A 16946-nucleotide genomic window follows, 5' to 3' on the forward strand; every position below is an offset into this window, starting at 1 on the left:
TGATGTCATATGCAAATGGAAGAGGAATGGGTCTGAATCTGACAAAAAATGGCCTGGTAAACCCTGAAAACTAACAGAACAAGAGAATTCATCAAAGGACTCTGAGCCAAATTGTAATTTGCCATTGTCTCAAGTCACATAAACCCTCTACAAGAGTATTGGGACTAATGTCAGCACTAGTACAATACAAAGGTCACTCCATGATATGAGTTACAATGGTCGTGCAGCTGTTCACAAGCCATTGATCATTTCAACAAATGCTAGACACTGATTAACATGGTGTAGAGAGCATGAATCCTGGACTGTAGAGCAGTGGAAAACAGTCTTATGGACAGACGAGTCAAGGTTCACACTCTACCAGTCTGATGACCATTCCTGGGTGTGGCAAATGCAGGGAAAACAGTTCCTTCCTGATTGTATCCTCTCAACAATGAAGTTTGGTGGAGGCAGTGTCATGACATGGGGGTGCTTTTCACAGTTTGGCTTGGGCCCATTAGTCGTTATCGACAAAACCACGGATGTTGTGCAATAACGGGAAATCCCGGCAATTATGCACCCCAACATTATGACAATACTTTGGGAAACCTGTATCAGCAAGACAAAGTGAGACAACGAGAGCTTCCTTGGACTCAGGAAAGGTACCCATAGACTGGAGATGTGCAAATGTGACTCCATTTCACAAAGGTGGATCAAAGGGCAACAAGTAATTACAGACCTAGTAGTTTAACTTCTGTTCCAGGAAAATTAATGGAGGCACTGGTTAAAGAAGCATTGCAGGATCATCTAGACAAGACTGCAGTAATAGTTAAGACACAGCATTGTTAAAGGGAAGTTTTGTCTGACCAATTTGATTGGATACTATGAAAAGATGTGGTCACAAAGGAACTGAATGCCAAAAATAATTTTGATATCATCTACTTGGATTTCAGGAAATCTTTTGATAAATGGATAAAGTTTTGATACAATGTTGCATATGGAAGACTGCTGTACAAATTGGAGAGGTATGGCATTAAGGGCAAGTTGCTACAATGGATAAAGGGATGGTTGAATGGGAAACAACAGATAGTGGTAATCAATGGACACTGCTCTTCGTGGACAAATGTTATTAGTGGAGTCTCCCAGGGTTCAGTGTTGGATCCATTGTTGTTTTCTATATTTATTAATGATATTGATGATGATATATCAGGCTTAATGTCCAAGTTTGCAGACGATACGAAGGTCAGCAGGGTTGTTAATGACAGCACACTGCTGCAACAGGATCTAGAAAAGTTGAACAGGTGGCAACTGAGGTTTAACATTGACAAATGTAAAGTAGTGCATATGGGAAGCAGTAATCCCAGAATAACGTATCAATTGTATGGTACTACACTGACAGTGGTAGAGAATGAAAGTGACCTGGGGGTAATTGTGCAGGCAGATATGAAGTTTTCTGAGCAGTGCAGATGGTCTACAAGAGTTAGCTCATGGTCAATGATATACAGGAATTTTTCTATCAGAGATAAGGAGGTGATTATCCCCTTGTATAATGCAATGGTCAGGCCACACCTTGAGTACTGTATACAGGTCTGGAGGCCTCATTTTAAGAACGATGTAGAGCTGCTGGAACAAGTACAGAGAAGGGCAACAAGATTAGTGAATGGAACAAAGGGTTGCTCTTACGAAGAAAGGCTTAAGTTTTGCAAATTACAGTGCCTGGAGACTAGGCATTTGCGAGGTGATCTGAGTGAGATGTATAAAGCCTTGAATGGTTTGAGAATGCTCAATGCTGATGGGATTCTTCCTCTTACTCAGAATAATCGCCTGAGAGGGCATAAATTCAGATTGAGGAAAGACAGTTGTAGGACAGATGTGCGGAAGTTTGTCTTTAGCCAGCTGGTGGTTGAGTGCTGGAACAAACTTCCATCTATCGTTGTAGAAGCTGATAGCTTAGATTCAAGGTGGAACTAGACAAACATTTGAAGCTAGTGGATGGGTGAAATGACAAGGTTTTTTTTTTTTTTTTTTGGCTAATGCTATATAAGCTTGCTTTCTTGCATCACGTGCCTTTTCTAAATGCTAAAAAAAATGTTAATGCTAACATGCCATACCATACTGCTTGGGTCGTAACAGAGTGGTTTGAGAACATGGGTGTGGAAAAGTTGGATTGGCCAGCCCACAGTCTGATCTGAACCCTATCAAGCATCTTTGGGACGTATTGGATCATCGGGTACATGCACGTCGAGATTAACCAAAGAACCGAAATGGTGGCTGCGTTAAAGGCTGAGTGGAGGAACATATCACCTGACATTTATAAAAAGCTGGTTGAGTGTAGGCAGTGAAGATTGAAGGCTGTCATAAAAGCAAAAGGTTTCAGCAGAAAATATTAAATGACACAATAAAAGTTTTTTTTTTTTTTTGTCTAAAGGCAGGTATCCGGATATTAATGGTAGGGCAGTGTACATTTAGTATTCAAAATATGACACTATTTTCACTTGAACCATCTGTGAGGTTTATCTTGGCTGCATCACTGAGATCTGATGAACCCTCTTTTTTAGAAAGTAAAAATCTAACAGAGATCTCTCACAATTACTCATAAGTACATCTTAATGATGTTCTCCTATTTTATCCATAAGACAATGTCCAGCTTTTCCAAAATAACTGCCACCGCAACCAAGAGACTATACACTATTTAAGTGCTTCATATATGTGGGCTAGAAGTTTTCACAGGTACAAGAACAGTTTGTAGCCTTATACCAGCCACCCACATATACATTATATCCTGCACATGCATCTAGAACTATCTTTAATCTAAGGATATCCCTATAATATAATTTGTATAAATAAATAAATAAGTACATAAAAGTATGCACTATAATAAATAAATAAGTACATAAAAGTATGCACTACACTGTAGATAAGATAGTAGAATTCTCTCATTGTAATCAGAATTTTAATGGATGAATACTATTATTGAGAAACTCCCCTTGTTATCCATTTCCACTCTTTTATTCTCTTCTTCACAGCAACTGTAATGTGATTAATAACATATCATATTTCAATGATTGACTGAACAATTGTTCAAATAATGCCAGACAAGCCAATATCTCTCAGCTATCTGCTGTTGTCATATAGAAGCTTAATGGTATGGTGCAAAAGTTGCTGGGGCTATATTGTCAATCATATGATTTAAATATTGATACTGGTTTCACAATGAAAAATGCTCTATTTCTTCTGGGTGTATAGAGCATCATATTTGATTGTAGTGGTTTATCAATTGTAGAAAATAAAAATATTAACAACATTGTATCCATCACCTAAAATTAACTGTAAGGTATTGTCAATCATATGATTTAAATATTGATACTGGTTTCACAATGAAAAACACTATTTCTTCTGGGTGTATAGCACATCATATTTGATTGTAGTGGTTTATCAATTGTAGGAAAATAAAAATATTAACTGTAAGGTAGATGTGTTATGGGATCTATATCTATTCAATAAAGGGTAGGTTGTCAGGCACTCTTGCAAAAAGTGGAGTACAGTCAAGAACAGAGAGTGATAATTGTGTTGAACAGAGCAATATTTGGGAGTTGTAGACATTCCAGGCAATTGTAGGTTATGAACCTGATATATATTCAGTTATGGTCCTCTCTGGATTATTTTCTGACAAGGACCATGTTGGAGTCCCAGGAGAGACTGGCATTATCAGGATTCACAGAGGTTTTTATTTGTCTCAGTGCTGCAGGAAGATCCACTACTCATCAAGTAATAAATGTATTCAGGCTACCCAAGCATTTCTGTCAGTCTGAATCCTATCTCTCAGACAAGGGACTACAGGCGTGGCATCAACATGACTAACCCTTACAGATGAACCCACTGCATGAACCAATAGAGATCCAGCTTATCAAAGAAGAGGCCAAAGTGCATTAAAGTTCAGCAAGAGGATCCCCTTTTCCAAGTTTCCATGGGTCATGGCCATGGGCACCAGCAGCATAGTGCAAGTGCCTCACCTTTGGATTTGAAAATAATACACAATTTTTAATATTTTCATTAATTTATTGAAACATAAGATATTGCATGTATTTGAAAATTTCGTGAACAAAAAATTTATCCCAACATGCACACCACCTTTCAAAATATCCTGCCAGTGCCCATGGTCATAGCAAAAGGTAAATATGCTGGATTACTATGATGTTAGCCTGAAACCTAGACTGTGGACACTGGATCTAGTGATGCTAATCAAGGATAAACAGTATCACTATTACTTGTAAACACAGTTGATCAATGACAGCATGTCTCTGCAGAGACAAGAGAATCTGTACATATACAGACATAATTTGTTGATACCGTGTTAACAGAACCTTGAAAATGTATATAAGCAAGCATATTCACAAAAGGGTTAATTATACAAGAATTCCTTCTAGCTATGGATTTGAGATATGGTTTTATAACTGAATATCAAATTTTTCTAATCGAAAATTTGGACATACACGCAGTTTAATAATTTCCTTAAACAAAAGGCCATGATAATTATTGCTCCCACCTCCTGTAGATCAAAAGTGCATATCTAGTGGACTATAAGGTGTATGCTGAGAAGCAAAGTAACTGAGGCTATGAGGAGTCAGTGTATTGTCTGTAATTGTGTATTCTTTGGTCAGTTTGCTGACAAAAAACAAGAGTTTCCAGGAGAAAAACCATGCAAGCCTCACTTGAGACTAACCGAACCACTTGTGAAAAAGAGTCCATAAAAATTCCTTTCATCATTAATAGGATTCAAATTCAGGCCTTTCACACTCAATGTGATTATAGATGGTGATTATAACTATCCTGCTACACATGAGAGAAGCCCTAAAAATATGGTTTAATGCAATGATTCAATAACTGTTGTTATTGCATTAAACCTAAAAATAAGGTAAGTTTAATTCAATAACTGTTCAGGATTCCCTTGGGAGCCCTGAACCAGCAGTAATTGCATTATTCCAGGATCCCCCATGACTTTGGCAACTCTGGACCAACAGTATCACCACACTTTAGGATAATGTATGACTGATTTTTTAAATGACACATCATTAAAAAAAGTTTAAAAAATGCAAAAAAAAATTATTCACTTAGGCTCAGATCACTTGCAGTGTGCCGATTGGTGACCCTTTATAAATATAATTTTTGACTTGTTTTTGTTAAAATTTAAGGTTACTGTATATGTTATACAGTAATGTAAATTAACATTTATTTTACTTTATATAACAATATAACATTGCATTTATGTTGTATAAAAAAAAGTATTTTTTATATATTTCATTGGCATAATTATTATTCCCCCCCCCCATCCCTTCATTCTATAGGACCATAACTGTAGTTTTGCCAAATGTGATACTTTTCAGGAACAATCCTCATAGTTGGCAAGTTGTTGTTGTTTGGTTTTTAGGAGCATTAGCAACTAAGGCCATATTGCTCCAGGATATGCAGTGGTCATTCCCTGACCTTTACGCATCCTCCGTATTTGGTGGTGACAGGCTCGAAGCCCGGTCTAATCAAGAAGCGTGTGCTATGCACTGCTGCTCCTTCCCATCTGGCTACGGAGGCGCCTCTCATACAGTAATGCTGAGAAAAATATATTTTATATATTTTTACATAGAAAAAGTAATGCTTTTTCTATGTAAAAATATATAAAAAATAGAAACAGAAAGGAATGCAAAATTTTACTCCCTAGTATAAGTAAAGTTTATCAGAACTTTTTATAATTTTTATGAACCATTTAAATAAACAAATGCAAGTTACTAATAAAGTTTAGTGTGGATGATGCAAAAATTCAATCATATCACATGTGAATAATATTTTTCTTTTCTATATTCTGTTTGTATTATTCTTCCCATCTTGCTCCTTTCTCTACAGTGAAACTTTGCATTAGCCCAAGCCTGTCACTGTAGGGAAAAAGAACATCCCCAAAATAGTAAAACAAAGAACAGAATATGTTGTTTAGTACTGTTTCTTCTAATACTTGTCAAGCAAACATTTGGAAGAAGATGGCTTATTCTGACTAGGGCAATATATCTAGCATGTAAATAGAATAGCACAGAAAAAAAAAAAAAAATAAGTGAATAGAAGGCTGATAGAGTACAGGACTGATTTATACTATCTTAGTGACCTGTACCTGAATGAGTATACAGTCGAACTTGGTTATAACAAGCATCAAAGGGACTGACAAAATTTCCTCGTTTAAACCATTACTCAGTATATCAGTGATGAGTTAAATCTACCTCCTATTTTTTTTTTATTCTCAATAACTTGATAAAAAGACAGATTCAAAAAAGAAAATAAATATTAGAGAGGAAAAAAATATATATAAAATAAAGGTTAGTATATACCTACATATTATTTGTATTAATATGCCTGTATTTGGTTTTTTTATATTGATCCAGCCAAATGTTGTTACATACAAAATCCTCACATCCATGTTTAGCAAATTTTTCTGCTTGAGCCTTCAAGATCAGACAGTCTATTGAAATCCAGCACTTTTATGCAGTGAACCACTGAAGCAATGCTTCATCAAAGTTTGCAACCTTGCACTTCCTAAATTTTTTAGGAAATCCAGAGACACTTTCTTTTGTTAGTAGACACGTTTCGGAAGGAAGGGTTCATTTCTGATTTTACTTTAAAATGACAGTAAAGTGACAATAAAGTGCACACAAAGTTCTTAGAAGTCCCGAAATGCATATAAAGTTCTTAGAATTCCAGTTTCCAAAATTCTTATAAATGCCAATTAAATTTATGGTTCAGTGAATATAAGACAATCTGCAAATAGGGTAATGTGACAAGCGGAACGCCAATGCACTATCGCCAGTATGGATTCCGTCAGTGTCGATCCACTGGTGATATTCCGGCTTATGTTACCCATTTATGGACTAATTCAATGGAAAGGTTCGGTGAAACACAAGTAGTTGCTCTTGACATCTCAAAGGCTTTTGATCGTGTTTGGCATAAAGGTCTTCTAAACAAGCTTCCATCTTATGGTTTGCCAACTGTTTTTAGTAATTGGTTATCCAGTTTTCTCTGTGATCGCTCACTGAGGGTGATGGTAGATGGCTCTCTGTCTTCTAACTTCTCCACTAATGCCGGTGTCCCCCAAGGTTCAGTTCTTTCCCCCACTCTTTTCCTCTTGTATATCAATGACCTTCTTCCATTGACTGGAAATCCTATCCATAGTTTTGCCGATGACAGTGCATTGCATTCCACTTTCCATTTTGAGAAACCTTGTCCTGCTCAATCAGCCTCAACTTCTCGGAAATCTGCTACCAATTCCTTAAATGCTGATCTTCAGGTAATTCTCCAGTGGGGCAAAGACAACTTAGTTGATTTCAACCCTTCTAAAACTCAGTCTTGTCTTATATCTCGCAAAAAGGATTCTTCTGCTCCTATGCTTATCTTTAGTAACACTCCGATTTCTAGGCAAAATGATATATCTCTTTTGGGGATTACCCTGACTTCTAATCTCTCTTGGCACAAGCACATTACAAATATTGCTTCCTCTGCATCTAAAAAACTTGGTTTTCTCTTTCACTCTCGGCGTTACTTTTCTTCCAAACAGCTGCTCACTCTGTATAAATCGTAAATCCGCCCTGCCATAGAATATTGTTCCCACATCTGGGGTGGTGCCCCCAAAACCTCTCTCAGGCTTCTTGATTCCATTCAGAAGAGGGCAGTTAGGTTAATTAATGATTCATCTCTAACAGAGTCTCTCCACTCGCTTTCTCATAGATGCACTGTTTCTGCTGCATGCCTCTTCTACAGATACTTCCATGGGCACTGTTCTTCTGAATTGGCTTCTATAATTCCCGCTCTCTCTTTCAAAACAGTCCGAACATGTGCCGCCACCAGCCAACATCCATTTACAGTCCAACTTCAAACCCACAGAACCAACTTTCCATCTTCCTCATTTATTCATTCAACTGCAGTTTTCTGGAACAACCTTCCTTCATACATATTTCCTGAAAATTACAATCTACAGAAGTTCAAGTCCAATGTCAACAAATATCTTCTTTCGTCTTCTCAACCTCCTACCCAAGCACGCTACTAAGTACTATAGGTTCTAATACCTCTCGTGTTTGGGGTTCACATTAAAAAAAAAAAAAAAAGTACTACGTGCTATACTGCAGGCCAATAGAGGTCCTACACTGTATCAAAATCAGATACAGTCTTTTCTCTTAATGGCCCAATACTTTTGGTGACATTGCATGTATATAGAATCATTACAATAAATGAAAAAAGTGTTGTGAAGCAATATTTAATTATGAATTTTATATTAGTACAATTCTTCAACAGTAATAACTATTTTTGATTTAGAAATTAAAAACTGTACTTGATTTACAATCTGAAATTTAGTATTTTTCTGCCTTATTTTAAATAAGGGTGTTCAATGCTTTCAAAACCAACTTCCAAATGTTTTTCTTATTTGCAGTGGGAAAAATATAAGCACTTATTAAACAAATGTTACTAAGAAGCTTTACAGTTCTGCAGTCAAAGTTTTAATCATTACATATGCTTATTTATATACAGAGATTTTATGCTTATTATATGTAAAGAAAAAAATTTAATGTGAACAACTTGCACATACTTTTCAAAATCTTTGTCACAAACATTTTTACAAAGAAAAATATTCAGTAATAAGTACAGAAAGGAACACTTACACCTTTATATATATCTGCATCAATAGTTGAGTCATTGGTCTGCAACATAAAAGTAATCACTTCATATTATTCAGGTAAAAATGAATAATTTGCATTAAAAATAAATCAACACAAGCAATTAAGATTACACAATACTCAATGAAACATCAAATGTCCTAAAAATTCTAATAGCTACTCTATGATACGATGTGATACGATAGTTGTATGCCGTACTAGATAGCGTTAGTTGAACTTCGTTAGCAGTTAAATTGTACGTTTAAATAAATACATATAACGACTTAGATTACAAATGTAATATAATTAATAACATAACATAATTAATTATAATTAATTAATAAATTAATAGAATCATGACTCAGACCAGAGCAGCAAAGCAAAAGGCTCAAGCTAATGGAAGCGCTGTGGCTCAGAGCAGAACTGAGGGGGGCAGTTGTCCTCTGACTCACAGCCTTATAAAATGCACTGTTTGCTTGTTGTTTGCAGAGCAATCGGGTACGGCACATGATACTGCCAAGGGGGATGTCTTTGTGTGTGCGCGATGCAAGGAGTGTATCGATATCAGGCAACAACTCGGCGTTCTTGTGGGCCTATATCAGAGCTTGAAGGACAGGGTGGATGCCCTCGAAGAAACTAAATTGAGGGGCCCATCAAGCTCTCAGCTGCCCACATCAACGGCAGAGCTTGCACTTGGGCATCGCGTGATACAGAGACAACCCCCAAGGCAGAATGCGCTGGTCCCGAAGGAACTAGTAGTTGTTGGTGACTATTGTCAGGGAAACGGGGAACATGCTTTGTAAAAAAGATAGGTGGAACAGGACCAGGGTATGTCTGCCAGGGGCAAAAGTTGATGATGTTGTAGAGCGAATATCATCTTTTAAGAGCACAAAAGGTGATATAGTTGTACACGTTGGCACTAATAATATTAAGAGTAGGAGACCGGCAGAATTACTTAACAAGTACAGGTCACTGTTGAACAAAAGCCGAGAATTAGGGTTGAATTTGAAAGTGTCTGCAATTCTGCCCAGACACGATAGGAGGGAGTATATGATGAGAGCCTTGTCGATCAATTCGGCCCTGGAAAGATTGTGCAAGGCTCAAGGGGTAGAATTTTTTTCAGCCTGGACCGTACTTGTTAACAGGAGAGATTGCTTCTACAGGGATGGGATACACTTAAATAGAAAGGGTGCAAGAATATTTGCTGATGCTATCGAGGCAGTGTTAGGTGGGTCGGAAAACTGCTAGCTTGGGGGGAGACAAAGACCAATAGATTGACAGTAGCCACTGGCAGATGTGAAAGAGATTCTTGCACTGCTTCTATTAGAATGAGCAGAAGCCTGAAAAACAAGATGCATGGTATTTCAGAGACTGCTGGGAGCCATTGCGGTACAAATAAACACATGGGTTGTGTTAGGGTAGCTAAGAATAGAAACAGGTGCAGGTATACTTGCGTGTACACCAATGCTAGGAGTTTAGTAAATAAATTTGATGAATTTGAGGTATTGCTCAAAACATCAAAGGCAGATATTGTTGGGATATCAGAGACGTGGAGTCACACAGATATAAGGGATGCAGAACTGCAATTTGGGGAGTACAACGTCTACAGAAAGGATAGACAGGATAGGAAGGGGGGAGGGGTTATGCTATTAGTTAAGAAACACATAAAAACCAAGGAAGTGAAGCCAGTCGACATCGCTGGACAGTGCAGTGTTGAGTCAGTTTGGTGTGACATAAGCATTGGGAGGTCAAAATTGAGAGTAGGAGTGTGCTATAGGCCTAATGACTCTGATGAGTATAATAAGGAAGTGTACAGGGAAATAGAGTGGGCTAGTAAATCGGAGAGTCTTATAATGGGAGATTTTAATTTCCCAGATATTGACTGGAATTTGGGGGCTGGTTACTCACACACTAGCAGGGCTTTTGTGGATTTATTGGATGATTGTTTTCTACATCAGCATGTTCAGGAGGCAACTAGAGGGAGTAATACTCTTGATTTGATTATCAGCAGTGATTCTTCATGCATTAAGAATCTGCAGATAAATGAACCACTAGGTGGCAGTGATCACAGTGTGCTGAAGTGGGATTTACTGAAAGAGGTAACTACCATTAGGGGTAAAGGGAAGGGTTATTGCTTCCGTAAAGGCGACTACGATGGACTGAGACAGTATTTAAATTCTATACAGTGGGACCAACTGATGATGTTACCAACAGCAAATTCAAAATGGGAAGCATTCAAAGAACGTATCTTGGAAGCTACTAGGCTTTACATACCAACTAAGAAATATTGTTCAAGGTTTAGGCCAAAATGGATGTCAGATGAACTAATGAGGCATATGGCAGAGAAGAAAAATGCATGGGATACTTACAAATTAACACATGACACAGAAGCCTATGATAGATACAAGTTGATATGCAACCAAGTTACAAAGGAGGTTAGGCAGGCGAAGGCAGATTACGAGAAATCCTTGGCAAGGGATGCAAAGAAAAACAGCAAAGAGTTCTTTACTTATGTAAACTCTAGAAGGAAGGGGATGAATCAGATTGGTCCACTTGATATTGATGGGTCAACTGTTGATGATCCTGCTCGGGTAGCTAACAAACTAAATGAATATTTTGCATCGACATTCACACATGAGGAGTTATTCAGCAAGGGGAATGCCAGAGGTGTATTCAACTCTAGCAGTAAGCTACAGAATCTTGAAATAACTGGGAGTAAAGTGGAGGAGAAACTGTTGAAGATAAACACAAGAAAGGCACCCGGAGTGGATGGGATCTATCCAGTTATATTAAAGGAGGCAGCAAAGGAAGTAAGCAAACCCTTAGCCATAATTATGAGAGCTTCCTTGGACTCAGGGGAGGTACCCATAGACTGGAAATGTGCAAATGTGACCCCAATTCACAAAGGAGGATCAAAGGCTGACACAAGTAATTATAGACCTGTGAGCTTAACTTCTGTTCCAGGAAAATTAATGGAGGCACTGGTTAAAGAAGCACTGCAGGATCATTTAGACAAGACTTCAGTTATAGCTCAGACACAGCATGGTTTTGTTAAGGGGAAGTCTTGCCTGACCAACTTGATTGGATACTATGATGCAGTCACAAAAGAACTGGATGCAAGGAATAACTTTGATATTATATACTTGGATCTTAGAAAGGCTTTTGATACTGTTGCACATGGAAGACTGCTACACAAATTGGAGCAGTGTGACATTGGAGGCAAATTGCTGCTATGGATAAAGGGGTGGTTGAGTGGGAGAAGACAGAGAGTGGTAATCAATGGACACTGCTCATCGTGGACTAATGTCATTAGTGGAGTCCCTCAGGGCTCAGTGTTGGGTCCATTATTGTTTACTGTATTTATAAATGATATTGATGATGGTATATCAAGCTTAATGTCCAAGTTTGCAGATGATACAAAGGTTGGCAGGGTTGTCAAGGACACTACTGACACTACACTGCTGCAACAGGATCTGGAAAGGTTGAGCAGATGGGCTGAGAGGTGGCAAATGAAGTTTAACATTGACAAATGTAAAGTACTACACATGGGAAACAGCAACCCCAGAGCAACGTATCAACTCTGTGGTACTACACTGACAGTGGTAGAGAATGAAAGGGACTTGGGGGTGATTGTGCAGGCAGATATGAAGTTCTCTGAGCAGTGCAGACGGGCTGCAAGAGTAGCTCATGGAGTATTGTCAATGATATACAGGAATTTTTCCAGCAGGGATAAGGAGGTGATTATTCCATTGTACAAGGCAATGGTCAGGCCACACCTAGAGTACTGTATACAGGTCTGGAGGCCTCATTTCAAGAAGGATGTAGAGCTGCTGGAACGAGTACAGAGAAGGGCAACAAGATTAGTGAATGGAACAAAGGGGTGCTCTTACGAAGAAAGGCTTAAGTTTTGCAAATTACAGTGTCTGGAGACTAGGCACCAGCGAGGTGATCTGATAGAGGTGTATAAAGCCTTGAATGGTTTAAGCATGCTCAATGCTGATGGGATTCTTCCTCTAGCTCAGAAAAATCACCTGAGAGGGCATAAATTCAAATTGAGGAAAGACAGATGCAGGATAGACGTGCGGAAATTTGCCTTTAGCCAGCGGGTGGTTGGTTGGTGGAACAGACTGCCATCCCTTGTGGTGGAGGTTGATAGCCTAAATAAGTTTAAGGCTCAGCTGGACAGGTATTTTGAACGAACAGAGGGGTGAAGTGGAAGTGGGTTTTTTTTTTTTTTTTTTTTTTTTGGCTGATGCTGCATAAGCTTGCTTTCTTGCATCAAATGCCTCTACTAATGCTAATGCTAATGCTAATGCTAATGATATATGAATCCTACAAAATTCAAAGTGGTTTCTGATGAAACAGTCAAAAATAGGTAAATAATATCTAATCAACAATTTCGCTTATCCAAATGCTTTTCAAAATTAAATCTGATGGACATATTAATTGCTAGGATGAAATACCAATAAGCTGCTGAGAAAAGTAACAAATGGCAGTTGCTTGCTACTTTTTGACATACAGGCCAAATAATAATACACTAAAATAAATATCAGTATAGCCCAAAGTAGAAAGAGAAAAACAGAAAAGAGTAATGGGGAATAGATTATCATATATTTCAGCTGAAGTATTACAGCCTTCAACAATAGAGTTTGGGGTTTTTATCAAGACTGCAAAAAACTGCACAAGACATTCACCTCCACAGAGTGACTTGACGGTGGTTACAAAAGGTAGAGGAAATATTGTGATTGGTCTGAATCAGATATGAGAGTTGTATACTCAACAGTTACTATTTCCTGGGGTTGGTAGACTGATACTAACATGGCCTCAAGAGAAAGCTGCATTATGCCAATTGGCTCTGGCTCATCTTTTCAATATGCAGTGATCTATATAAGAGATGACTGGGATTGAATGGTGGGGCTTGGTTCAGCTGGCTGGCTGGCTGTTAGCTGTCTGGAAAGTTTGTCTTGAATTCTTGGGGACTTCCTGATGCCAGCAAAAGTACGAGTTGTAACTCTAAGCATTGAGGGAAGGGTAATGGAGTGGAATCCCCAGCATGTTCCAAACCACAAAGATACTCCTGGGTCCTCTCCAAGAATGCTCAGATATGCAGACACCAAGCCTACAGTACAATTGTCCGATATAGTATTTACTGCACGGGAAGTCACTTAGTAGACAGAGTCGTGCACATCAAGGGAGTATGGAGGGTAGGTGCTCATTATCTGGTGAAGCTTAGATGCCTGTAAAATATACTATTATGTTGTGCTATGTGGCTATTTTGATGATAGATTCCCTCAACTGGGTGGTCTGGGAATGTGAAATGAGTCTGGAAGGCTTTCCTGCCAGGGTGGGGGAGCTACTTAATTGCTGGATACATTTCTTGCACTTGGTGAACTCAAAAAAGTGAATACAAGTAGATTTCTGTGTTGATAATTGATAGCCATTAGGGAATGTCTGGAGACAGAGACAGAGTCGTGTCTCTGTCTCCAGACATTCCCTAATGGGTATCAATTAGGGAAACCACTTAGATATGTTAATATCTAACATAGAATCTCATTTCTTTATTTTATTTATGTTATTTTTTATTACTTATTAATATTCTTATGTTTACTTTTATTTCCATATATAAGGCATTTTGCTGTTTTTGGAAATTAATAAGAAAAAAATAGAACTCGTTTTTTTTCTTCATGTAAAATCACCAAGTTTTCTGCAGAACTACTAATAAACTTCTGGGTTTAGAATATTTTGAATAATTTTCTTAATTTTTATTGCAAACGATCTAGCACTTAATATAAGATCCCTGGGGAATGCCTTCCCTCCTGTAAGTGTATTTGAGAGAAATTATTTTAATAATAAATCAGAAAAGGTTCTACCTTCTAGGAAACTGAGTGCATAAAGGAAGCTTGACTTGCAGTCCAAAGGATACTAAATCACTAAGTGATCTGATTCTTTTTTGGACTGCAAGGCTGGTATTAGGATATCAAATGAAACCATATTTGGCATCAGGATACCAATCACTAAATGGTGCTGAAGGCCCTTTGCACATTTAAACTTACCATAACTAGATGTTCATTTTTAGCAAAAGCATTTCTGATATTTTATTCTGCCTTAGTCATCAAATCTAATTCAGATCTCCATTTGATCAAAATCCATACTGTTTGATACCCAAGAAACCAGGTGATGCTTTCAAGTACCATTTTCTCCAATGTCTCTACTAAACAAATAGTTAAGTAAGCTGGTCAAATAAGTCACCAGAGAAAGTGAGCTTTTCCCGATTTCAGGAAGGCTAATACAAGAAAATGCTGCCATATGTGAGGATATATGTGCTTCTGAGAGATTCAATTTAAAAAATATATTAGTAGTAGTGTGTTGCTCAACTGCTTTAGCAAAATGTAATATATTCCGCCAGGACCAGGTGAGATATTGGGTTCTTTAAGAGATTCTTTTGGCTCGTACACTGAAAAAGACTGATTATACAGGGTGTCTCAAAAATATACGGCATAACTTCAGGAATGATTTCCTCATATGTAGACAATAAAAATATTTTATATCAACATAGTTCCGGAAATGCTTGGTTCCCGATTAATTAACTGGAATTCTAAGCGGGAAGCATTCAAGGAATTAATCGTGGAAGTTACTAAAAGTTTCATACCTATTAAGAAATATTGTTCAAAGTTTAGTTTAGTTCACTTGATAACCTAAATGATTATCAAGTGAACTAATGAGACTCGTGACAGAGAAGAAAAATGCATGGGATGCATATAAATTATCAAGCGACTCAGAAGCCTATGGTAGATATAAGCTAGTCTAATCAGGTCACAAAGGAGGTTAGGCAGGCAAAGGCAGATTACGAGAAATCTTTGGCAAAGGATGCTAAGAAAAACAGCAAGGATTTCTTTACTTATATAAACTCTAAAAGGAAGGGGATGAATCTGATTGGTCCACTTGATATCGATGGTTCGACTGTTGATGATCCTGCTCAGATAGCAAACAAACTGAATGAGTATTTTGCATCTACATTCACACATGACAAATTATTAAAGTTTGAAAATTGCAGAAGGTTATCAAATTGTAGCAGGGTATTTAATGATTTTGTAATAACTGAGAGCAAAGTGGAGGAGAAATTGTTGAAGTTAAACATAAGAAAGGCACCTGGGATCTATCCAGTTATATTAAAGGAGGCGGCAAAGCAACTAAGCAAACCCTTAGCCATAATTATGAGAGCATCCTTGGACTCAGGGGAGGTTCCCACTGACTGGAGATGTGCAAATGTATCCCCAATTCACAAAGGGGGATCAAAGGGTGACACGAGTAATTACAGACCAGTTAGTTTAACTTCTGTTCCGGGTAAAATAATGGAGTCGCTGGTTAAAGATGCATTGCAGGATCATCTAGACAAGACTGCAACAATAATTCAGACAAAGCATGGGTTTGTTAAGGGAAAGTCTTGTCTGAAAAATTTGATTGGTTATTATGTGGTTTACAAAGGAACTGGATGCAAAAAATAATTTTGATATCATATATTTGGATTTCAGGAAAGCTTTTAACACTTTTGTGCATGGAAGACTATTGTACAAATTGGAGCAGAATGGTATTAAGGGTAAGTTGCTACAATGGATAAAAGGATGGTTGAGTGGAAGAAGACAGAGGGTGGTAATCAATGGGTGCTGCTCTTCGTGGACTAATGTTATTTATCAATGATATTGATGAAGATATATCAGGCTTAGTGTCGAAGTTTGCAGATGATACAAAGGTTGGGTGAGTTGTTAATAACAGTAATGGCAGTGTGCTACTGCAACAGGATCAAGAAAATTTGGGCAGATGGGCTAAGAAGTGGCAATTGAAGTTTAACCTTGACAAATGCAAATTACTGCATATGGGTAGAAGTAACTCCAGAGAAACGTACTAACTGTGTGGTACTACACTTAAGGTGGTAGAAAATGAAAAGGACTTGGGAGTAATTGTGCAGTCAGATATGAAGTTTTCTGAGCAATGCAGACAGGCTGACAGGGCAGGTCACGGGGTTTTGTCAATGATATATAGGAATTTTTCTAGCGTGGAAAAGGAGGTGATTGTCCCTCTGTATAAGGCAATGGTCAGGCCAGGCCTTGAGTACTGCATACAAGTCTGGAGGCCTCATTTCAGGAAGGATGTAGATTTGCTTTTTTTTTTTTTTTTTTTTATGTAAACCCCAAACACGAGAGGTGTTAGAACCTATAGTACTTAGTACCGTGGTTGGGTTGAAAATTGAGAAGACAAAAGAAGATATTTGTGTTCACATTGGACTTAAAT

General features: G+C 37.9%; 1 protein-coding gene across 2 annotated transcripts in view; it reads right to left on the reverse strand.

The window, feature by feature from the left end:
• Positions 1–16946, reverse strand: part of LOC150079448 (natural resistance-associated macrophage protein 2-like) — a 162984-nt gene that overhangs the window by 55850 nt on the left and 90188 nt on the right. For both annotated transcript variants that reach the window (XM_090383971.1, XM_090383970.1), the window contains one exon: positions 8664–8702. In XM_090383971.1, the coding sequence (XP_090240097.1) occupies positions 8664–8702 (39 nt within the window). The remainder of the gene's footprint in view (positions 1–8663; positions 8703–16946) is intronic.

This window comes from Mastigoproctus giganteus, chromosome 10 (assembly GCF_048544385.1).
Source record: "Mastigoproctus giganteus isolate SK-2022 chromosome 10, ASM4854438v1, whole genome shotgun sequence".
NCBI lineage: Eukaryota > Metazoa > Arthropoda > Arachnida > Uropygi > Thelyphonidae > Mastigoproctus > Mastigoproctus giganteus.